Source organism: Calonectris borealis, chromosome 21 (assembly GCF_964195595.1).
Source record: "Calonectris borealis chromosome 21, bCalBor7.hap1.2, whole genome shotgun sequence".
NCBI classification, from domain to species: domain Eukaryota; kingdom Metazoa; phylum Chordata; class Aves; order Procellariiformes; family Procellariidae; genus Calonectris; species Calonectris borealis.
In genome coordinates this window covers 8,800,396-8,821,877 of record NC_134332.1, presented here as the reverse complement: position 1 = coordinate 8,821,877, position 21,482 = coordinate 8,800,396, and the positions used below count along the sequence as shown (strand labels likewise).

Genomic DNA, 21,482 nt, shown 5'->3' with positions numbered 1-21,482 from the left:
ACTTAAAGCCTTAAATCTGCAAATCTCAACCTCATCAAAACCAACAGTCACATTCTTGGGGGTGAAGAATCAGATACACTTGAAGGGTTATAGGAGAGTGGATCTTACAGGTCATCACAACAGCATTTGCTAGCGATTAGGCTGAATCCAGCTGATATAAACGATAGATGGAAGAGACAGATGGAAAGAGATTATACATGTAAGCAGTTATTTCTATTGATCTGTGCTTTGAGCTGCTGCACCAGAAAGTTGGTGCTGCTGCTCGCTGCGGAGCTGGTCAGCGGAAAGCTGACTCATCCCAGCCTGCTTAGCCCCACGCAAAACCCTTGACACTCGCCCCTGCCCGGCTGGCTGCCGGCAGCAATGACACACCAGGCAGAGCAGATGGCGTATTCTCACCGAGCATCTCAGGTCCAAAGACAAACCAAGCCCTTGCCAGGGAGAGCGTTACCTGCTTTGCTACCCCTGTGTTTCCAAGACCAGACAGCCCTCTCCAAAGCCAGGAGAAGCCTGGCATCACTTTGCCATCCCTGCCGCAGCTTGGATGACCTCCATCCATCCCCTGTCCCTGGCTCTCTGGGCTGCAGGAAAGCAGTGACTGTTTCCCAACGCTGAGCTCAGAGACGCCGTTATCCTCCCTTCCCCCTAAGAAGCTGCTTCACGCACAGGTCTTCACCGAGGTGTGCATCTGCAGGATGAGGTGACTGTACCACGTGAAGTTTGGTTGCTGCTTGCTCGCAGGACCCGCGTTACCAGGTCGTTATGAACCCGACCTGTTCCTCACTTGGAAACGATGCAGGACACCTGCCCAGCCCTGGCTGCTGGATGTAGCTTTCGGGGATGCCTGCGAGGCAGCGACTCCTCTAGATGTTGACTCAGTTGTAGACGCTATTTTCAATCCCTACAGGCAGCTCGAGGAATGAAGCGGGAACAGCTTCATTCTTCACGTGAGCAACAGCTCTGTGCCTGGCCTTGGGGTACAGTTGGCAGTGCACACATGAATTCCTCTCCGATAGTCATCTTACTGTCACCTCGTTCTTCCAGGGGTGGCACTTCCTCCAGAGGTTGAATTAGTTTCAAATTTAGTGTCTCCACTTTCCCAGCTTCAGATTCACCCTGAAGCATCATACAGCTCCAGGGGTGGAAGCCCAACACGTTGTCCTGAAAGGCGCAGGGACTTGCAGTCGGCATTCAAGACACTTGTATTCTGTGGGTTCTAAGACTTGGACTTCCCCGCAGGTGCAGCCATCCTTGCAGCCCGTGCTTCAGAAGCTCAGGAGAACCGAGAGGACATCCAAGGTGCAAGGAGCAGGCAAAAGTGTCTAAGAGCTGCCAGTCATACAGCTTCTTAGCAGAGTCCTCCATGGCTCTGATCTCCACTGGCATAAGCCCAGTGGTAGATGTCTGCAATTTACTGCGATCAGTCTCTCCCCAGACCTGCTGAGGACCCGACAAGCTGGTGCACCTTCTTAGCAGAGATGCTGCGGGACACCGCCATGTCAGAAAAGAACGGGAACTGTGTTTCTCGAGATGTAGGAAAAAATAGCAGGTGGGGTAGGGGGAAGGAAAGAAGGAGCAAGTATTCAAGCAAATCAGCTTTTTTTTTTTTTAAATTATGCAGTATGGGATGTTTGTGCGAAGGAAAATCTTCAGTAGCGAGGAGACCCCTCACCATAAAGACCTAGGACCTTATGTCTAGAGTCCACTCCCCACTCCCACTGGGGATTAGTCAAATAAACCAAGGTGGAGATGACAAAAATACATTTTTCAAATGGATTTGGTTTGGGAGCTGGGTTTCTTTGTGGCTTTGCTTTTTATTTATCTTTTAAAAAAGAGAAATACAAACGTAGTAGCTGCATGGCAGCTTGTCTGGTAATATTGAAATGGGAATACCTTGTTCTTCTCGGCTTCCCAGAGGTCTTGTGGGCCGGGATGGATGGTGCTCCATCCCTGTAACACAGTAAAATTTAGAAACAAAGATCATTATATCATTTGGTTCTTGTTCCTTCTGCTGGATTTTTCTCTTCCTTTCAAGTAAGTTGTAAACTCACAGGCTAAAGACAAAAAAACAGAGGGGTTCTGCGACTGGCTCCTCCAACCCAAATTCTCCCTTGTGGCACAATCAATGTATATTTAAGAAAAAATAAATATTCTCAACTCTAGAGAGGCCACAAGATACTTCTCCCTCCTGTCTCACACGTGATGCTTTGCAGGATTAGCAAGGCCAGGACACGGTGTGGCAACTCAGGGGAGCTGGTTCTGCTGCTAGCTCCCTTCTCTCGCTCATCATCGATGCCCCCCTCCGCACTGTGCCCTTCTGCTCAGCTGGGTGGGTAAGGAGACATCCAGCTTCTCTTCAAGAGGACCTTGGGAAGAGGATTAAACTACCGTGATAACAAGGCACTTGACAGCGTGACCTACAAGGACCTTTCCAAACCTCAGTTGGGCTCTCCCGCTCTTACTGCAATAAGATGGTGATAATGAGGTGAAGGGCTGGAGCACACATCCCTGCTGCTGCGGGCTGGGAGGGAGGAGGGAAGGGCTGGCAAGGGCTCTGCAAGGCCAGCGTGACCCTCCCATCTCCCCTCGCACTCAATTACTGCCTCAGCAGACGGGCTCGTCTGGACAAACTACGGGGCTTGTCTCGGATGGATGCGGGGAAGCCATCGAGAGGAGCCCGTGTCCTTGTCCTTCCACCTCACCGTGCAGGCTGCAGCTGTTAGACAAGATCCACTCTTAGGATCGTGCTGTTCCCAACGATGCTGATTTTTCTGGTCATGAGGGTGGCACAGCATTTGATCATCGGTGTGGGTCTATTCAACTTAAAGGCAGGAGGCGAGCCAGGCATATTGCTTGCTGCAACCCAGAAAACCCTCTCCTGCGAGGCAAAGCAGTCCCAAGCTGTCGTTACACCAGCCCTGTCTGCCTCGCTGTGTTTTCAGAGACGAGCTTCCCCGTGCTCTCTTCTGTGTTGATGGCTGTGCCAATGCTTTTATTTTTCTTCAAGGAGACTCATATGGTTGAGAGGTTTTCTAGTCTGATTTTTCTTAACATAAGGGAAGCATTTAAACCTTGCAATCCACTTGAGAAGAAAAAAAAGATGTTGTAGTCAAAGAGCTCTGAGAGGCAGCCCCACCTCCTCCAGCTATGTCTCAGCCGAGCCAAGGACAGAAGCCTGTGTTTTCCATGGCACCTGATGAAGAGGCTCTCGTGTTATTCCGCTTGATTTGGCCTGTACTCGCCTAAGGCTGGTTGCTGTCATTTTTCATCTCGAGCTTCTCCAGCCCATCTGCACTTCCCCAGGCCATGGTACAGCAAGATACAGAGCCCCATGTGTCAAGACCACTTCTCGGTGACCTCTCTCTCTTTAAGAACCAAAACGCCTTGTCCCATGGACTGCAGATGAGCCTCAGCTGCCCGGGTCCAAGGGCTGATGTGCAAAAATGCCAGATCCATCCTTTGCCAGTGTGCACATCAACACTGGATGCCTTGCCTTTGCTCGTGGTGCAGCATCTGATGGCTAAATAAGCGGGTTTGAGTCCATTGCAAAGTGAGCGACCAACCTAGCTCAGGTGCCCAAACCAACCAGAGCGGGTGGCTGCGGTTGAGTAATGAACTTTCCAGCTGCTGGAGAAGAACAAGCTGCTTGCTGAGGCTCTAGGGCGGACTTGGAGGACACTGCTGAGAAACCAGTGCAGCATCCCCAACTCCTGCCACTTCATCACAAGCCTTGTGATGAACGTCCCTAAGTCCCTGCTCTTTGAGCTGTGTGAACACCCCAGAATCCCAATCCTCCGGCAAAAGTTCTTTCCTTTTTAAGCCTTGGGCTTGCGGAGAGAAACCTGATGCTGTGATCTGCAGACTAATTAGATTTTTAAAAGAAGAAAGATGTCAAGTGCATGCTCTGTTCTTAAAGCCTGGTCATAGATGCAACGCAGGCACTCGCAGCCGGGTCCCCCAGACCACGGCACAGCCACCCGCCACGGGCACTGCCACGCTCAGCGGGCACCGCAATTCTGTGCCGGAGGAATGTTAACGAGGGGAGGAAGAGGCACAAAGGGCACAGGATTTTCCACCGAGGCAGAGGCATTTCTGAGAGCCCCTGTGGGTAGGAGCATCGCAGGCTTGTTTGTTTGCTGGCAGAGATGTGGAGGCTACGGCAGCTCCTAATTACCACTTACCCAGCGTTAATACAGATGAGCACTTGTTTCTGAGACGAAAATCCATCCTCCCAAGAACAACAGCGTGGATGACTGGCTGGGGTTTGTTTCTTTTCATGGGGGAGGAGGGGGAAGGATGATTCACTCCCACCAAAAATGGACTGAATGGGGTTTCCTCTGGGGGACAGATCCAGCGTCCCTGGGCACGGGGAGCGCGGCACCGCGGGCGGCAGGCACCGATGCTCAGCCCGGCTCTCGGGCAGCGCAAAAGCCATGGGCGAACAGAAGATGCACTTTTTGGCCGTGGCTCTCCCGTTCTTCTTAGCATGCTTTGATCCTCTCCTGCCTTCATCCCTTTTGCTCCTTGCCATTCCCTGGCAGATGCAGGGATCCACAAAGCAAAGAGGGATGATGATGCTTTCCAGACCGCTCCAACCTGGATGCATTTTGGGGAGATGCCCCTGCATCACCAGGACGCACCACCCTCCTCCTGGAGAGCCCAGAGGCTCCGGTGGCCTCCAAGACCCAAACCTGCTCAGTCTTCTCTGAGCCTACAAGTGGGTGGCTGCTTTATTTATGAAGTGCTGGGTGGAGGGTTATTGGGGATTTCCGTTTCACTAGCGGTGGAATTTATTAGGCTCTGCTGCCTTTTTATGAAGCTACAACTTAGCTGTGTATCATCGGCATCTTGAAGCGCTTATGCCTGAGGTACCTGTTTATATCGAAAATGCCACGATAGCTGAGGAAACTAATTCAGGCAGTGTTTCTTCTGCTTTGCTTTCGTGTGCCTCCTTTTTTTTCAAAGATGCAGCTTTCTACTACTGCAAACAACCTCAAAAGCCAAGATACAAGAAACAAATGGTAGGGTTTTCTCCAACATTTTCAACTGAGTACAGCATTTTTTTAAGATAGGCAAAGTACTGCCATGATGTTAAAAAAAATGTAACTTCAGTGAAATGGAGTGTTAAAAAGTGGATTGAAATCTCTGCATGCAGTCAATCCACATGGGGAACGGCTCTGGAAAACAAACACAAAAATCACTAGCTCACTTCACTCTCAAAAGCTGGACACTGCGAAGTATAAGCAAACAGCAACATTGCTAAAGCAATGAGAGAAAATCATAAACCAAACCCTTTTTCTCAACCTAAGAGTATCCTTAAAAACAAAAAACAAACCCAGCATCATTTAACCAGCTGGTTTAAAGAGCAGCACTTTAAAAGGATATAAGAAACAAGCTCATTAAGCTGAAAGACATTTTCCATTCCAAAATTACTACTAAAAATAACCGTGTTCTTGACCTCTGCCCCTTCACTGGGGTATGGCCACTTGCCTGCTTTTACATTCACTTGGGCAGCGAGTTGGAGACCTGAATTCCTGCTCTTTCTCCCCAGTCTCCTCTTGCTTCTGTGGGCCCCGAGAGATGCTCCGGGAGCCGGGATGGCTCCGGGGGGTGCAGGGGGGCTGCACAGCCATGGAGGGGAACAGGCACAACTCACCGCTTGCTGTGTTAGTGCAGGAGCTGAGCTCCAAGTCACCCCAAGTTAAAACACGGGGAAGCTTCGGTCCCTCTGGACTAAGGGATTTACCTGAGCAGCTCCCTGGAGACAGGCGGAGGTCTCCGAGCTGCAGACTAGAGTCGCTCCCTGCAATGCTGCAAGTCATTTAACCCCCCCCAGGTTAAATCCCTCAGCTCGATGGCAGTGCAAGCGAGAGGGGAAAAACCAACCCACAAACGCAGGGGAAGAGGAAAAATTATCTCAGGCTGTGAAGTTTAATGAAGTCTTGGAGTCAGAGATCAGGCATGCAACCGGACAGAAGATGTCCTGGATCCTCAGAGCACGACTCTGGATCACGTCACGGCAGCTGATAGAGGCAAGCTGCAGCCGTGCCATACCCAGGCCACTGCTGTTACGTATCTGCGCCTGGATTTAGGAGCGATCTTGGGGGTCAGTTATGCAGCCTGAGCCGCAGCCGCTGTGGGAGGACAGACTTCTGGTCTCCAGATGGGCTACAAGCTTCCTGGCGGAGATGCATCAACATCCATTTCACCCGGTCGGCATCAAACACCGCCGTCAAACACTCACGCTCGGGCTGCAGGCTTCAGCTCGGCAAGTGGTAGCCCTGTTAACAAACTGGGCAGCCCAGCAGATCCAACGGAGACAGTCTGGCTCACGCCAGGAGCCGCTCATGTCCGGAGGCAGCGCTGGGGGAAGGAGAGGCGGGAGACGGAGCGGGGCCGGGCTGCGCCGGTTCCCAACGTCTGCTCCCTGTGAGCCGTCCAAGGGCGGCCGGCGGGAGCATGAGAAAGGGCTCCTCGCTGGTATTTCCTGCTTGCTGTGCGATCCGGCGGCGTTGCCAGCAATGGTGGGGCCGGGACCTCGTCACACGAGATAGCGACGCGCTGCAACGCGAGGCCGTGGAGTTGTAGTCTCTGATGACCCCCTTCACCTCTGAAGTTAACCCCAGCTAACGGCATGGCATGCAAGATGCCTTTATCCCAAGACCCTCGGTGTTTACTCCCACCTCTTCACAAGACCTCTGCCTCTCTAACTCAAAAGCAGTTTCCACTTTTTCCCTTTAAAATATAAGGCTGCCGATACACAGACACCTTAGACCCTAATGAGTAACAGATCAAGCAGAGAGAGTTATGCTTCTGGATGCAAACAGCCACCCCCACAATAATAATCCCTGCATTAGTCAAGATCCCTGATGGTAATCTTAATTTTGTTGACTATCCGGTATTTAGTGGGAGACAGAGTACAAAAACCAAAGCCTCACACAGCTGGCAGTAATTCATAGGGGAAAAATGCTCCCGGTTGCTTATTTATTAGAGCTGCAATACCTCAGAGTCCATGAGGCTCATTCACCGTGGACACGGCATCAGGATCTATCTTAAATGTTTTTAACAGGGAGCAGCAAGAAGAGATGCACGCCCTAGGAGGAATCTTCCACTTCTGCAAGCTTTCACCCCTTTAAGCCAAGATCCCCGAGACCTGATTGCAAAACCAAAGCCTTGTAGCCCTGAAGCAATCCCCCGTCCTTCCAACAGTACCCCGCGGCCACCCCCTGCCTCCCTCCTCCGTGGGTACATTGCCTCGTCTGTCCTGGCCAGCACGTGGTCAAGGTCCATCCCTCCAGGTCTGCTCTTGGCATGTTCACCCGGAGATTTCCCAGGTGTTGGGATCAAACCCTTCCAGAGCTCCATCAGCTGCCCAAGAGGTCCTGGTGCCTTTACTCCTTTAAGCCAACTTCTTAGATACGTAAGCAAGCCGTTTTCTTTTACCCTTCTGGTGCAGGTTTTTGGGTACGAACATGGCCCTCACCCCTCTTCTTCCCAGCATCACTCTGCAGGTCGCAGCACTGCTCACCATCACGCAGGATGCCTTATTCCCTCACCAGAGCTCTAGTACTTAGTTTAGAAGGTTTTACCGTACTTCCATGACACACAAATACCTTTGGGCTACAGGAGACAGACTTCCCCAGCAGGAATCTGCTATGCCTTTATGCAGCTATAAATTAGGTCTCGAGAGCAAGATATTTTTTAGGGAAATGAGGCCCATTACCCTGGCTCTGTTACTTAAAAGATGCAACAGTTTACACTAGAGGATAAAAAGCCAGCTATGCTGTGAGTATTTAGACAAAAGGAATTAGCAATGCAGGATTTAGCCCAAAACTGTTCCCCAAAACAGAGGTGGTGTGGAGGCAGCGGGACTGGTGTAAGGACAAGGACAAGGACAAGGTTCCTGCCTGCCAGAGTGGATGGGCAGCAGCTGTGAGCTGGGATGAATGCAACGGGAAGAAGACGTTTTGTTGACAAATCAGGTGGATATCACACACGAAACTCAAGAGCTGCTCAAAGCCAAAGCTTAGCGAGATCCAACTTCTCACTTTCAGGTCTAGGACAACACTAGGGCATCTCCAAACCTGCCATGAGACACTGAATTTTTAGGTTTATAACAAGAGAGCGCTTTACTCGGGCACCAGGGGAGTTATTCCAGCTTTCCCTACATGGGGATCATACCCCAAACATCTACTGACTGCCGATGCGTCAGCTTTCTGCCCTTCTCTGAAGCTCTGCTCATGCAATGCCAGCATCAGAAGATCAGCCAGCACCGCCTGAGTGCACTTCTAGAGTTACGAAGATCCCATCTGTCACACTTTTAAATAATTGGCTGATCGTTATGAATTCATTTGGTATTCCTTGTGATAATGTTAATCAAGATGAATTAATAGAGTCCTCATACTGTACGTGCTCCCTGGGGAATTCCACCACCATTTAGAAATTAATTAATGGACCTATAATTTTAGTGGTGCTGCCCATGCAATCACCGTTAGCGGTAGGCATGAAGCAGGTACCTGATCAGAGGATGTCAGTGCAGGCTACCGATTTAAGCATTACTGCTGATGTTCCCTTCCCTACAGATGTTGGCTGAGATGTTCGAGGGGTCTGAAAGGAAAGTGGGTCTCCAGCTGCCGGTGCAAGGCCCCGGAGGCAATGCCAGGGTAACGGGATGCTCCACATCTATCTACACCTGCATTTCTGCCCTGAGAAGCAAGTGCTGCTGCTGAACACACAGGAGACTTTTTGGCTTCTTTTTAGTCACCTGAGTCTCCCAGGGCTGGAGATTAGACTTTCCTCCCTCCATTTCCTCCTTCTGCCACACATCTCCCGCGGGATCCAGCACGCTCCATGGCTCTGCCCATCTGTAAAGCATCCAGGGCAATGCCAGCCCCTCACACACGAAGCACCGTGCCTGCACTGTACCACTCATATTCAGAAGCATTTTCTGAACGTCTCAATCTCTCCTTTTAAGACTAAGAGGTCTCCTCTTTCCCACCGAGGTGGAAATGATGCAAACAGGACAAGAAAGACAGGAGCGAGGAGAAGGCAGAGGATGAAGAGTTGGGAAACCTTGCAATCGCTCTGTGGTGATGGCTCCCAGGAGCAATTTTTCTTTGTCACAGAGAAACCCTCCATCAAACATGTATTGTTTGGGGTGAGTGTGGGGAAGGGGCCACGAGCACCCCAAGCTCTGCCCGGTGATGTTCCTTGGAGGTTCCAGCTGTGCATTGTGTTTCTATCAAAAGCAACGCGTTATCATCTCTTCTGCTCCCTCCAGCCACGTGCTCTCTCCAACCAGATTTCTGCTACAGCCACACCTGACCGAGCCGCTGCCTCCTGTGCAACCCACCCTTGCTTGGGCCAGAAAGCTTCATTGCCCAGCACCGAAGGGTTAAGCTCTGCAGGGCCGGGGAGGTCCCCTGGGTGCCCTCGCCTCCCAGCCCGCTGCAATCCCCCCCCGCACCTCCAGCAGAGACGGCTTTGACATTTGAAGTCTCTGCGCGTTGTGGGTCCTTAGGTAACCCCGTAAATTGAGCGTGGCGGGGTCTGCTCAACACTCGGGCAGCTCCGGCGCTGCCCTATTTAATCAATGCTCCAGACAAGACTAAGTGCTCTTCAAAGAGACCCGGGCTGCAGCACTGCTTGCCGCAACCAGAGCCACTCGGCAGAGGGACGGGTTTATCGGCCGGTCAGGGAGGCTAGTGTGGCTCTGAAGATGTAAGGGGAGAAGGCAGCAGAGAACTGAGCAGCACCACGGGGTCATTTTCACATCATGTCTGGTAAAAGCCTGTTCTGCCAGCAGTTTAAAACAGATGCAATCAGCATTTAAAAAGAGCATTTAAAAGAGGCACTGCCAGGGAGTTTTAGATCCTGAATTTAAATTCCAGTAAGGGGAGAGAGATCTTTTACGAGACTGAATTTCTTTCTTCTTCCCAATGAGAAAAAAATCCACTATTGCTACTGCTAGGGAATGCTACTGAGTTGGAGCAGCCGGGGCTCGGCACTGGTGCCCGAGCAGCGGACTCTGAGGAGAAGGACGATAATTCACCGAGTTTCCCCGCCCCTCCCGAGCGAGGTGTGCACTACAAACAGCGCGCAGCTGGGACACGCGCAGGAGCCTCTCACCTCCCCAGCAGCACGGTGATTAGTAACCAGCGAATTAAACGTGATCTCTACCTTGCCAATGTCCCCTAATCACCTCCAGTTCTCCAGGATGCGACATCCCGTGTTGCATGGAGAAAGAAGGGCCAGGCCAGGCGGCAGCAATTGTCACCCGACAGGCGCTCAGCCCCGACAGCTTTCACACCTCTGTTGGATGGGGCTCTGCAGGGAAAGGGAAGAGCTCGGTCTATTTGCCATCGCTGCTCCCACCACGTGGCAGCCGGTGCGAAACGGGGAGTGCAAGTTCCCGGGCAACAAACGACCTTGCGAGCACCGTCTGCTTTCATTGCCCCCCTGCTCCCCGGTGCTGTGCTCGGTGCCTCTGGGTGCTGGCTCGTTTACTAACGTGCAACCATCCGTTATCTGGGTACCATTCTGGGACCTAGCGCTGTTTTGGAGCCCGTAAGAGGCCCTGGCTGTAGCGCAAACACCAAATATAAATGAGACACGCGCATTTTTGGCACTCCGGCGCAGGCAGCCCTTGGCAAGTCTCATGCTGGCTTTGGTGCACATGGTGCTGCCACGTTGCCAACAGGCAGGAGCCTGCTGGAGCCTCCTAACAAAGGAAAGGTGTCTGCAGCACCCATGGGTGCTCGGGTCAGGCTCTCTCTGCCTTACCTTCTCGCTTCATCCCCATCGCGAGACACTTCTGATAGCGGCAGTACTGGCAGCGGTTGCGCTGGCGCTTGTCGATCAAGCAGTCCTTGTTGTCGCGGCAAGTGTAGGTGAGGTCTTTCCGCACCGTGCGCTTGAAGAAGCCTTTGCAGCCCTCGCAGCTGTAAACCCCGTAATGTTTACCTGCGGGCGGATGCGACTCGGGTTAAAAGGATGCACTGAGTACCCCCAGTTCCCCCCTTTGCTCTCCCTCACCCCAAAGACCATCAGCCCTTCCCAGGGCCTCTCCCAGCCGTGTCTGGGGGAAGCAGAGGTTTCTCGGAGCCGTGAGCAGGAGATAAAGAGCAGTGGCTTCGCCTTGACTTGACTTCCTTAAAATCGGGATGCCCTCCATGGGCTACAACCTGCTTTGTATCCAGAAAAAGCCCTCGCCATTTCTTAGCCATACATCAGGGGCGAGGCAGTGCAGCAGTGAAATGGGGGGGCCCCCCGTACCCCTGTCGACCCATCCAGACTCCCCATGCCAGACACACGACCCAGCCCGCTCTGCACCACGCGCCCACCCTCCTCTTCCAGCCCCCCGACAGGCGCAGGAGGTGTCCCTAAGGACCTCCCAAACTAGGTGACCAGAGCACTTCTAGAGCAGAAAGCTTTTAAAACAGCATGAGAATAAAGGGAATTAGCACATCTTTATCTCCCAGGAGTGGAGAGACTCCACGTGAAGCACATCTTTTTATCTGGCGCTATGTGACAATACCACTAGGATCAAAGGATGGGGAGAGAGAGGGACACTCACTAACGCCTCCTCTTCAGACGGGCTGCTCAGGGCTGAGGATATAACTCCACTGCTAAGCAGGGACCTGGGGTCTCCCGGCTCAGCTCAGAGCCTGCCCCAGACCAGAGGGGCTGAGGGAGGCTGGTCAATACGGGACTTTTCATCCCCTCCTCTGAGGGCACGGGCAGCTCCTCTCCCGATGGAGAGTCCCCGCCTGCGCTCGCTGGGCTGCGGGGAGCCGGGCAGCCATGCAAACCCTCGCCACGCTCTCCCAGGGCATCCGAGCACGCTGCCCCGAGCCCCTCCCGCGGCAGGCACCAGCCTTACCTGAAGATCTGTCCCCGCAGATGGCACATATGTGCTTGGTGAAGGAGGCCATCGTTCCTGAGGGATGTGCTGGCACTTTGAGGACTCCATTGAGCCCCAGGGGTGGCTTTATGTCTTCTGAGCTGCTGACGGGGTTCATGGGCGAGTTGAGCTGCCGAGACAGAAGCACAGTGCTCAGCGGGGAGCCGGGGCATGCCTATGCGGGGCCGAGCCAGCTCCGCAGCAGGGCTTGCCCATGCATTCAGACATGGGGCAGGAGGGCCAAGCAAGGGACAAGCTTCCAGTGAGGACAAGTAGTGCTTAGAACACCCACCCAAGAGGAGGATTTGGGCACGTGTCCCGTGACCAAAGGCACAAGCGCTCAACTGCTGCCCTGGCATAAAAGCCGGCGCGGCTCTGAGCCACAGCAGGATGCCACCGGGTCTCGCTGCCAGCACTGGGGCAGAAGGAGCAGGACACGGCCGGTCCCCCGTGCACCACGAGGAGCCACGCAGGGCTGACACCGCCCGCCCCAGGATGCTCCTGCATGATTTAAGGGGAAGGCGAGTTCCTCCTGCCCTGCCAGACCCCCACCCACGGCACAGCCACGGCACAGCCCCCACGGCCAGGCGCCCGCAAGCCACCCCGGCTTCACGCCGCCTCGGGATGCAGAGCAGGGAAGATGATTTGCAGCGATGGTTCGTGGGAGAGCTGCTGGCTGGGAGCGAGCGCTTGCACAGATGATGAAGGCCAGGACACTCGCGCTTTAGCTCTGCAATTTATAGACATCCTTTTAGCATTATATCTCCAAAGGAAAGCTTCACAGCAAATAAATAGATCCCAGATGCAATGGGGCCTGGCTTTCCAGAGCAGGCTTGGGTGGGATACTTCTCTGCAACTTCCAGCCTTCCAACAGTCTGTCCACATGCCTCTCCTTCCCTCCCCAGTGAGCTCGGTCCCCAGCAGTCAGTGAAGAAAGCAGAGAACTGGGTGGAAGCTGGGTGCTGGCACGGCCCTGGGGCGCTGGTATTGAGTGAAGGATTCCTGAGTTGATCCCCACATCGCCCTCTGCAGCAAAGCAGGGTCTACTTCCCCATGTACAGAGAGAAACTAAGGCATGGAAACGTAGGATCAACCCATCTCGAAAAGGGAGACAAGCTCACAGCAACCCTGCCCAGCCCAGGGCAGGTTCAAGGAGGTCCGGGGGGGGACGAGGGAGCCAGGCTCGGTCAGCTCGGGATGCAGCGGCGGCCGGGACTGCTGCGGCTGTCCTCCTGGGGAGCCTCCGTCCCTGCCAACTTCTAAATCCAGGTTGGATACGCAGGATTTGTGCTTCGCTTTGTTGTGTTTCGCTACCCTAATAGAGATACTCAGCAATTGCACTTGTCACAAATTAATTCAGGGAAGTCCCAGGGCTTGTGATCTGTCAATTAGAGCAGCGCAGCCGTTCCTCTGGCTTTAAAGTCTCCAAGCTGGTGGGGAATATTTAGCAGGCAGATGACTAATAACCGCAGAACAGAGCAAGGTAAACCCACCCTGGAGAAATGTGATGGATCTGCCTCCCTCTCCCGCCTGCCTGTGCCAGCTGATGAATCAAAGGCAGCCGGGACCCGGTGCCACCGAGGGATACGCTCCTGGGCTTTAGCTGCTGTTGGGTTACGCTGCGATAGGGCAGAGAGCGGAGGGACGAGCGGGTCCCAGGCACGAGCATCTCCCTTTGGGATCTGTGGGTCCCCAGGCACAGAGCCTCCCTCTGCGCTACCCTGCGAGCAGGGGCTGCCGGCACTGCTGCGGCACATCCCTCCATGGCTTCGGGGTCACCAGCTCCAGCAATTCCTCCCAGTGCGCTTCCTGGGAAACGGAGTCATTTCCCAGGTGCAACTGGTGGCTATGGCTCATGTCACGCTGCTGCCACATGGGAGCGAGGGCAGAGGCCATCGGCTGCCTGCTGAAGGTAAGTCTTTCGCCACCACTTCCCCCAGCCCAAGCAGCCCCCCGAGAGCATCTGGGGGGGACGATGGGCAGAGCAAGACGGGGCAAGCGCTGCACCCTGCCCTTGCACCAGCCCAGGGGGGTGGGGGTCCCGCCGCCCTCCGTGGCCCCGTGCAGCAGCAGGACGTCCCGGTTGGAGCTGAGTCAGCCCCGGAACAGGGTGGGGGAAGTCATCGGTTCCTCTCGCAGCGCCGGCCTGAAACCTCAGCGGAGGCACCACGTGCACCCCGGGGTTCCCACACCGCCCCGGCGCCTGCCCCGTGCCTTCCCCTCCCCGCTGGCGGACGCCGAGCGAAACCAGCAGCACGTGCAGGCAGGGAGGAGGCAGAAGGGGAGGCAGCAGCCCCCCGCCTTGGCACAGCACTTCTGCTCCGGGGCAGGACTGCTCCGGCTCAGCAAGCAAGCGGGGACGAGGGAGGAACCTGTGCTCTGCTTCCCCAGTGATGCCGGGACTCCATGGCTCCTCTCCCTTCCCTGTTCAGTTCATTGCACCAGGGACCGAATCCTGTCCCTCCTGGCAAGCAGAGCTTTATTCCTCCTCCTGTCCAAAAAAAAAAAACCCTTCTCCAGTCCCCCAGGCACCCTTACAAAGAGCATTGTGCAAAGGCAGAGAGCGGCTCTGTAAAAGCCTAATCCCGCGTCTGATCTCTCCCCACTCACCCCCGGGCGCCCCGAGCTGCTGCCAGCGATGCCTGGGGCGGCTGCGCCGGCGCAGCCCTGTGAACCGTGTGGAAAGTCCCTCCCTTTCAGCTCTTACTGAAAATCCTGCTTTTTTTTTCCTGTTTTCCCAGAATTTTTAGTTAAGAGGGTTTAAATACGTGTTAAATCCCAGTAAGCAGCAGAGCTGCTGGGTCTAGCCTCCAGGTCCGGCTGGCACCTTGCTCACCACTGCAAACTACCCCTGCTTTCAGCCTGCTCCTGCCCCGCACACCTCACCCCCGGCCCAGCTCAGTGCCAGCATCCCCTCCCGAGGGGGCCTGGGGGCTGCCTGGGTGCTGGGATCCCACGGCAGGACACCCTGCCTCGCGCCCTGATTTTGGGGCTGCGTTTGGAAACCGTGCAAGGTCCTGGAAAGGGCACAGTGCTGGAGGGAGGGCTCCGGGAGCGCTTTGAGCATCCTCCGGCGCTGGCACCAAGGGCTGCTGGCTCCTCTCCTCCGCTGGACCAAATGGGAGAGGGATAGCACCCCAGCTTTCGGGAGCCTGCCAGCTCCTTCCCACCCCGGTGCCGGCAGGAGCTGGGGTGGAGGGGACCCACCCTGCGGGACCCACCGCACCTCACACGCCCCGTGCCCTTCTGCTCTGCTGGCTTTCCAGAGGTGACGAGGCATGGCCTGATGGCAAGTGGCATCTGCCATCTGATTCAAACCACCTTCCATCAGTGCCATCCCCACCCGGCGACGGGGGCCGCACGCCTCATTACCCCCGGCGCTTTGCCGACCGGTGCAGTGGCACGGGGGGCTGCGCTCCCCTCCGAGCATCAGCCCCGCTGCCTGCCCGCACCCTCCTCCTCCTCCTCCCGCACTCCTCCGCCGGCCCAGGTAGGCGCCTCTGCCCGCTGCAGGGACGGGGACGGGGACAGGGACCTAATGCGCCCAGACAGGGAACAGATGGCAGGAGCCATTAGGCTGAAGACCTCCTAACTGTCACCTCTAGGAAAACCACTTAAGACAAGTCCCTGAACAAAGGACGGGCGCTTGCACCGCGCCGAGAGGGCTGGGGCCGCCGCTGCTAGCTCGCTCCCCAGCACCAGCTGACCACGCTCCCAATTCCCCTTTCTGCCCTGTGGCTGTGTTTTATTTCGGTTCCCCTGGCTCGCCGATCCCTAAAGCAAACCGCGCCTTAGAATTGACGCCGGGGGTGCGTCGCCCCTTCCCCGTTTCCTCCCCAGCTTGTGGCTCACCCCTGCATTGCTTCACATCCCCCCTTCCCACTCCTTCCCCTCCATTTTGGCGCACTCGCTGCTAATTTTGCTCTGGACGCCCGTTCCCAGGCGCCGTTTCAGTTCCCCTTCCCTCGGCCACAGGACGGGAGGCGGCATGTCCATCCCCTCATCTCCCGCACCGGCCGGACCCCGCGGCACCAGGCTGTGGGGTGCAGGTCCCCACACGTCTATGGGGGTCACGGGCCCGATCCTGCATGGGAGAAGCTCATCACAAGGCAACTAAAGCTGCCGCCTCTCCATCCGGCACAGGGATGCTGGGTCCTGGGGAAGCTGTCTGGGGGTCCCCGGGGACGGGACTCAGCACAGTACAGCCCTCCCCAGCCCCGGGTAGAAAGACCTGTTATCTCTGGAAATAAATCAGGCCAATATTTAAAAATAAAGGTGCCGGCAGGTGCTTGACTCCCAGAGAGAGCCTGGAATAAATAAACCCGCGGCGAGTGGCAGGTGGCGGCCGATTCCTTAATCTGCCCTTTTACTAAACATATTCGGGGTGAGCAGCCAGCAACAGGTGGCAGGGGCTGGCCAGCGCGCCCCGATCTTGCTATTTTTAAAAAGAGCTTATCTCTCTGTAGTTGGAGGGTTTTTTACATAATCTTCAGCCAGCGAACGCCAGTCCGTCCCCTGCGAGGAGAAGGCAGCCCCGCCGGCGCGGGGCAGCGGGCAGGGGACCCCTCGGCGCACGCCATGGGGATGCGGGCTGGCCCCGGAGGGGACATGCCAGTTCCCGGGGAGGGGACAGGACTGCTCGGGCGAGAAGCACGGGGTGCAGAGAGTCCTAGGGTGGCTCTGGCCCCTGCCAGAGCTACACCGGCTCCCAGGTGACACAGGGGTAGTCGCTGCTCCCCTTTCACACCCAGCCTAGGGACGGACAGAGCAGGACTGGAGGGGACAAGCAATGGGAGATGAAGAATGGCCGTACTCCTGCTGTGCTGGTCTCCCGTAGCCCACCCAAAGGCGGCTGCAGCCACCCAGCTCTGGCCAGAGGACAGGACGCCTCCGGCTTAGTTGGCCCCTTGGGCTTCTGCTTTTTGCCACCCTTCGGCGCCTGCCTGCGCTGGGGTTTATCTCCCTGTGCTTGCCTGGCCAGCGCAGCCTCCTGCGAGCCAGGGCTTGCAGCGGGGAGACCAGAGCCGGGTCTGGATGGGGAACCCATGGAGGTGGCTTCTCCCCGGCTAAACAGGCAGCAGCGATGTCCCCGTCACCTTCCCCTTACCTGCGGGCTGCTGGTGCCGAATCCCAGGCTGGGGGTGGAGGGGACGGACATCGAGTGCGGGCCCATGGGGGAGCTGATGACGGAGAACGGAGGTCCCATGCCATTGATGGGCGAGCTCAGGGTGCTGATGGGTGAGTGGAGCTGGCCCGGGGAGCCCAGCGAGGAGCCGATGCCTGGCCCGATGGACGGGTGGAGGGATGGGGTGGCCATGGGCCCCCGGCTCGTGGGGGAGTTCAGGGACGTGGAATTGACTTGGTTGGAGAAATCTGTAAAAGAGGAAAGAGAGAAATGGGGCTGAGTCTCCCGCCTAGAACAGGCTCTGACACATCGCTGCAGCAAGCCCTGAGCAGCAGCCCCCCGCTCCTCGCCCTGCCGAGGGGCTGCTTTTCAACCTGCCCCCGAAATTCCCAATGCATCCTCCATCTCTCAAAATCACCTTCTGCTGGAGTACCTACGCAGGCGTTAAGACAGGCACCGAGAGCATTTCCACCCCGAGAGCCAGTCGTCACTGCCCGCCTCCATCTCGCTCACCCGCAGTACCCGGCTCTAAACTCTGCTGCAGAGGCAGCAGCGCTGCTCCGGCTGACGCACGGGTAGAAACCCTACCACGGGAGCAGACAGATGCCCTCCACGCTGCAGAATAATTCAGATTTATCACAGCATCGCAGGGCCAGGCCATGCATGGGGAGCGCGGAGGGGCTGCGTGCCCTGCAGCACCCCCGCGTTGCGGCAGCGGGGAGGGCGGTTTGATGGCAAGAGCGTGTTTGCGCATTGCACGTGTTGTTTGTGTGTCCGTCCAGGGCACGAGCGTGCGATGGGGAAGCCTGTGTGTGCTGGCAAGGAGGAACGCGCCTGCCTGCTGCGTGGGTAGCGGGGGGCAGCTTTCTGCAGGCAGCAGCGGACGGGCTGCGTCTGCCTGCGCCCCAGCAGCAACGCCATCCCGGGGGAGCGGGAGGAGGGGGGGGGGGGGGCGGGAAGGGGGGGTTAAAAATAGACTCCGATTCTCCCGAGAGGAGACATGGAGCCATTCCTGGCACATTTCCTCCTCATCCTGTCACGCTGCTTGCAAAACAATCCCGCACGAGGAAGGGGCTGGCTCGTGGCCCCCGGGCGGGCTGCGAGGAGGAGCTGCCGGAAGGCGGCGGGGGAGGACGATGGGCAGCACGGGGCCCCGCGGCATCGCCACCACTCACCCCGACACCCGCCGGGACCCCCCCAATTCACACCAGCAAACACAGCCCGGAGAGTTGGAGGCACCGGCACAGCTGCTTAGCCAGGGGCCGTTCACAGGCGAATTTGGGAGCCACTGCTTTTGGCTACAGGCCCCAAAGTTAACTAAATTCTGGGAAATATTGTCTTCAGTCACCTGCATGGGGTCAGCTCTCTCCTCGGGCTTTTGGAGCAATTAGCATATGAGCATTACACAGTGGGAAACACGCTCGCTGAACCCACAGCAAGGCCAGCCCCAGCAATCTTCCCCGGAGATCACCGATCCTGGGGGGGGAAACCCCAGCATGGGGAGTGAAGGGCCAGCAAGGCAGCAGTGCTCCCCTCGCAAAAAGCCGTGCAGCCAGCATCCCACTGCTGCACCCAGCATCCCATCGCTGCGCCCAGAGTCCCACCGCTGCACCCAAAGTCCCACCGCTGCACCCAGAGTCCCATCGCTGCACCGTGTCCCATCGCTGCACCCAAAGTCCCACCGCTGCACCCAGAGTCCCATCGCTGCACCGTGTCCCATCGCTGCACCCAAAGTCCCACCGCTGCACCCAGAGTCTCACCGCTGCACCCAGAGTCCCACCGCTGCACCGTGTCCCATCGCTGCACCCAAAGTCCCACCGCTGCACCCAGAGTCCCATCGCTGCACCCAAAGTCCCACCGCTGCACCCAGAGTCCCACCGCTGCACCCAGAGTCCCATCGCTGCACCCAGTGTCCCATCGCTGCACCCAGAGTCCCACCACTGCACCCCACGTGGTCACACCTCCTGCCCTGGCACCTTCTTTCCAGCCTTGATGCATTCGGCCCCAGCCCCACCTCACGAGGGTGCTGGTGGGGCACAAAGACCCCCAAGGGCTTCCCCACGCAGAGGCATTGCCGCGGGCAGCCGCGCTGTCCTGGCGCCCGGAGCCCCCCGTGGCGCGTGTCCCCCCCCGCGCAGCCCAGCCGTCCCCAGCACGCTCCGATGTGCCTTCCCCGCTGTTGGCATAACAGGATTACACACGCCACGGGAGAGGCTCGCTCCCTGCACGGATAATTCCTTAAACTCCCAGACAAGAGCCAGAAATGGGAACCCCAGGGTGGAGGGCAGAGGGGAGGGGGCTTGGATGCAAAAATGGGGATTAGGCTCCAGGGCTGGGATGTTGCCAGCTCCCTCTGCATGGGTGTCCTGTCCCGTCTGGGACAGGCAGAGGGGACACGTGCCCAGACCCTGTGCTCCAGCCAGGTGCCACCGTCAATGCCGAAACGAGCTCGTGTGCCGGCACCGCCGGCCCTGGCAGGCGTCTCTGTGGCCGTGGCGGAGGCGAGCACCCCTGTCCCTGGGGGGCTGGCCTCGCATCGGCTCTCGCAGGATGTTGATATAAAACAACCGCCGGCCACCACGTCACCCGTGGCTGAGTGACGTGCGGGCGGCACAACAGGAACCCCAGGAAATTCCTCGAGGCTTTGGGGTCTGCTCCTGGGGTTTAGCACAGCGGGACCGTGCTTCCCGGCTCTCTGCTTTTCAGTGTCTTTAAACGGCTGGGAGGAGGAGCGGGTGCTGCGATGTGCTCCGGGGAGCCAGGATGTGGGCTGCGTCCCTGCCACCGTCCCAGCTCCGGGGGGAAAGGCAGGAGCTCATTCCGCAGCAGCCGTGTGTCTGGGTACGGAGTCCTGGCCAGCCCTTCTCGGAAGGACCCCCAGAAGCACCCGCTAGCCAAGGTGATGGATGGACACCACCCGAGGATGCGCTGGATCTCCTGGCCGGGGGAAAGAGGCACTTGACCTGCCGGCGAAGGGAAGGCAGCGAAGCACCGTCCTTCCTTTTAAAAGATCCTGAATATTTAAGGCAGGCGAGGTCACGAGCAGGTTACTGGCGACCGGCCCGTGCCTACTCAAGCATATCAGAAAGCAAAGCACATGCGGGGCCGGCACCTCTCCGAAAATACCCATCCCCTGGGTACCACGGCTCCTCGTCCCCGGGCGCCTCCGAGCCAGCTCCCCTCACCCATCCTGTTTACACACTTTGCTTTCCCAGCAGACGCGATCCCCGGCACCCAGCAAGGAACTGGGTGTGTGTGGTAGGGCTGGTCTGGAGAAAATAATTCAGGCAACAACAACAAAAAGGAAAGGAGGCGAGAGGAGGAGTAACCTCACATTGAACGGGCCGGTTGAGGAGAAGTGTCTGCAGGCATGGACACACGTTTGGGTGTGTTTTCACCCAAAACCCTTGGCCAAACGCTCTGAAATCTGAACCAGACCTGAACTCCTTCAGAGCATCATAACTCAAAGCCTGGTTCAAAGCAACCCCTTGGACACCGGGATGTTTCCACTGCTCATCCAAACGCTTTCTCCTCCGCAGCCCAAAACCCCGCTGTAAGACCGGCAGCAATGGGAAACGTTCACCTCCGACCGACCGGCAAATATGGAAAAGGGTTTGTGGTTTTCTTTTTTCTTAGCAAAATCAAGAGTCCACCTTGGGCAACTCAGCGCAGGTGCTGCCAGCCCCCGGCTCGAGGGGGAACGCTCCCAGCGGGAAGATGCGTTTGGGGAAAGTAATACCTCGAGGTGGAGAGATGGGGATCTGGAGCTGGACATGAGAAGTCCGCCCTCCTCACTCATCGCAGGCATCCTATAGGACCTTGAATGCTAAAGGAGTGCTAGAAAAAAATAAATTTAAAAAGGAAAAAAGCCTAGATTGAGGAAATATCCTTAATAGAAACAAATAAACCCCAAACTGATGGATACTGCTTGGACTGCAGCAAACGGGGGACGTATTTTCCCAAACGCATTTTCAGTTCAAGTAGTGTGAGACTATTCATTTTTCTTGCGTAGTTTTGCCATTTAAAGCCGTTGTGTGTGACTATCTCTTGACCAAAATAAACTCTGTGCCTGTTTCTAAATACAAAAAAAAAAAAAAAAAAAGTTCTCAAAGCATTTCCCCTCTTGCCGCACCCATAAATTGCAGCTATTTTCTCTGTGTGTCCTTTGTTTAAACACAACGACCTCTATATATCTTATAAGATGCCCCATGGCAGTTGGGAGATCGGAAACAAGAGCTCTTCAGCAGCTAAAGAATTTGCAATGAAGCTCTTTTTCTTTCTCTAAACTACGAACCCGCGAGCCACAAAATTTGGATGGGAATTTTTCCCAAAGAATAAGACATTTAGGGCAGGGCCACATGATCCATCTCAAGCGATCGAGTTATGCGGCTGTATGGAGCCATGTGCGTGCTTTCAGCTCTCCTCCGCGGCAGGGGAACACGCTTCAGCTGAAAC

At 56.3% G+C, this 21,482-nt stretch overlaps 1 protein-coding gene across 1 annotated transcript in view; it reads right to left on the bottom strand.

Annotated features, from left to right (window-relative positions):
• Positions 1-21,482, bottom strand: part of RXRA (retinoid X receptor alpha) — a 115,187-nt gene that overhangs the window by 20,215 nt on the left and 73,490 nt on the right. Inside the window, exons 2-4 of the mRNA XM_075170687.1 lie at positions 17,010-17,275; positions 11,882-12,032; positions 10,783-10,962 (exon numbers count right to left, since the gene is read on the bottom strand). Coding sequence (XP_075026788.1) covers positions 10,783-10,962; positions 11,882-12,032; positions 17,010-17,275 — 597 coding nt within the window. The remainder of the gene's footprint in view (positions 1-10,782; positions 10,963-11,881; positions 12,033-17,009; positions 17,276-21,482) is intronic.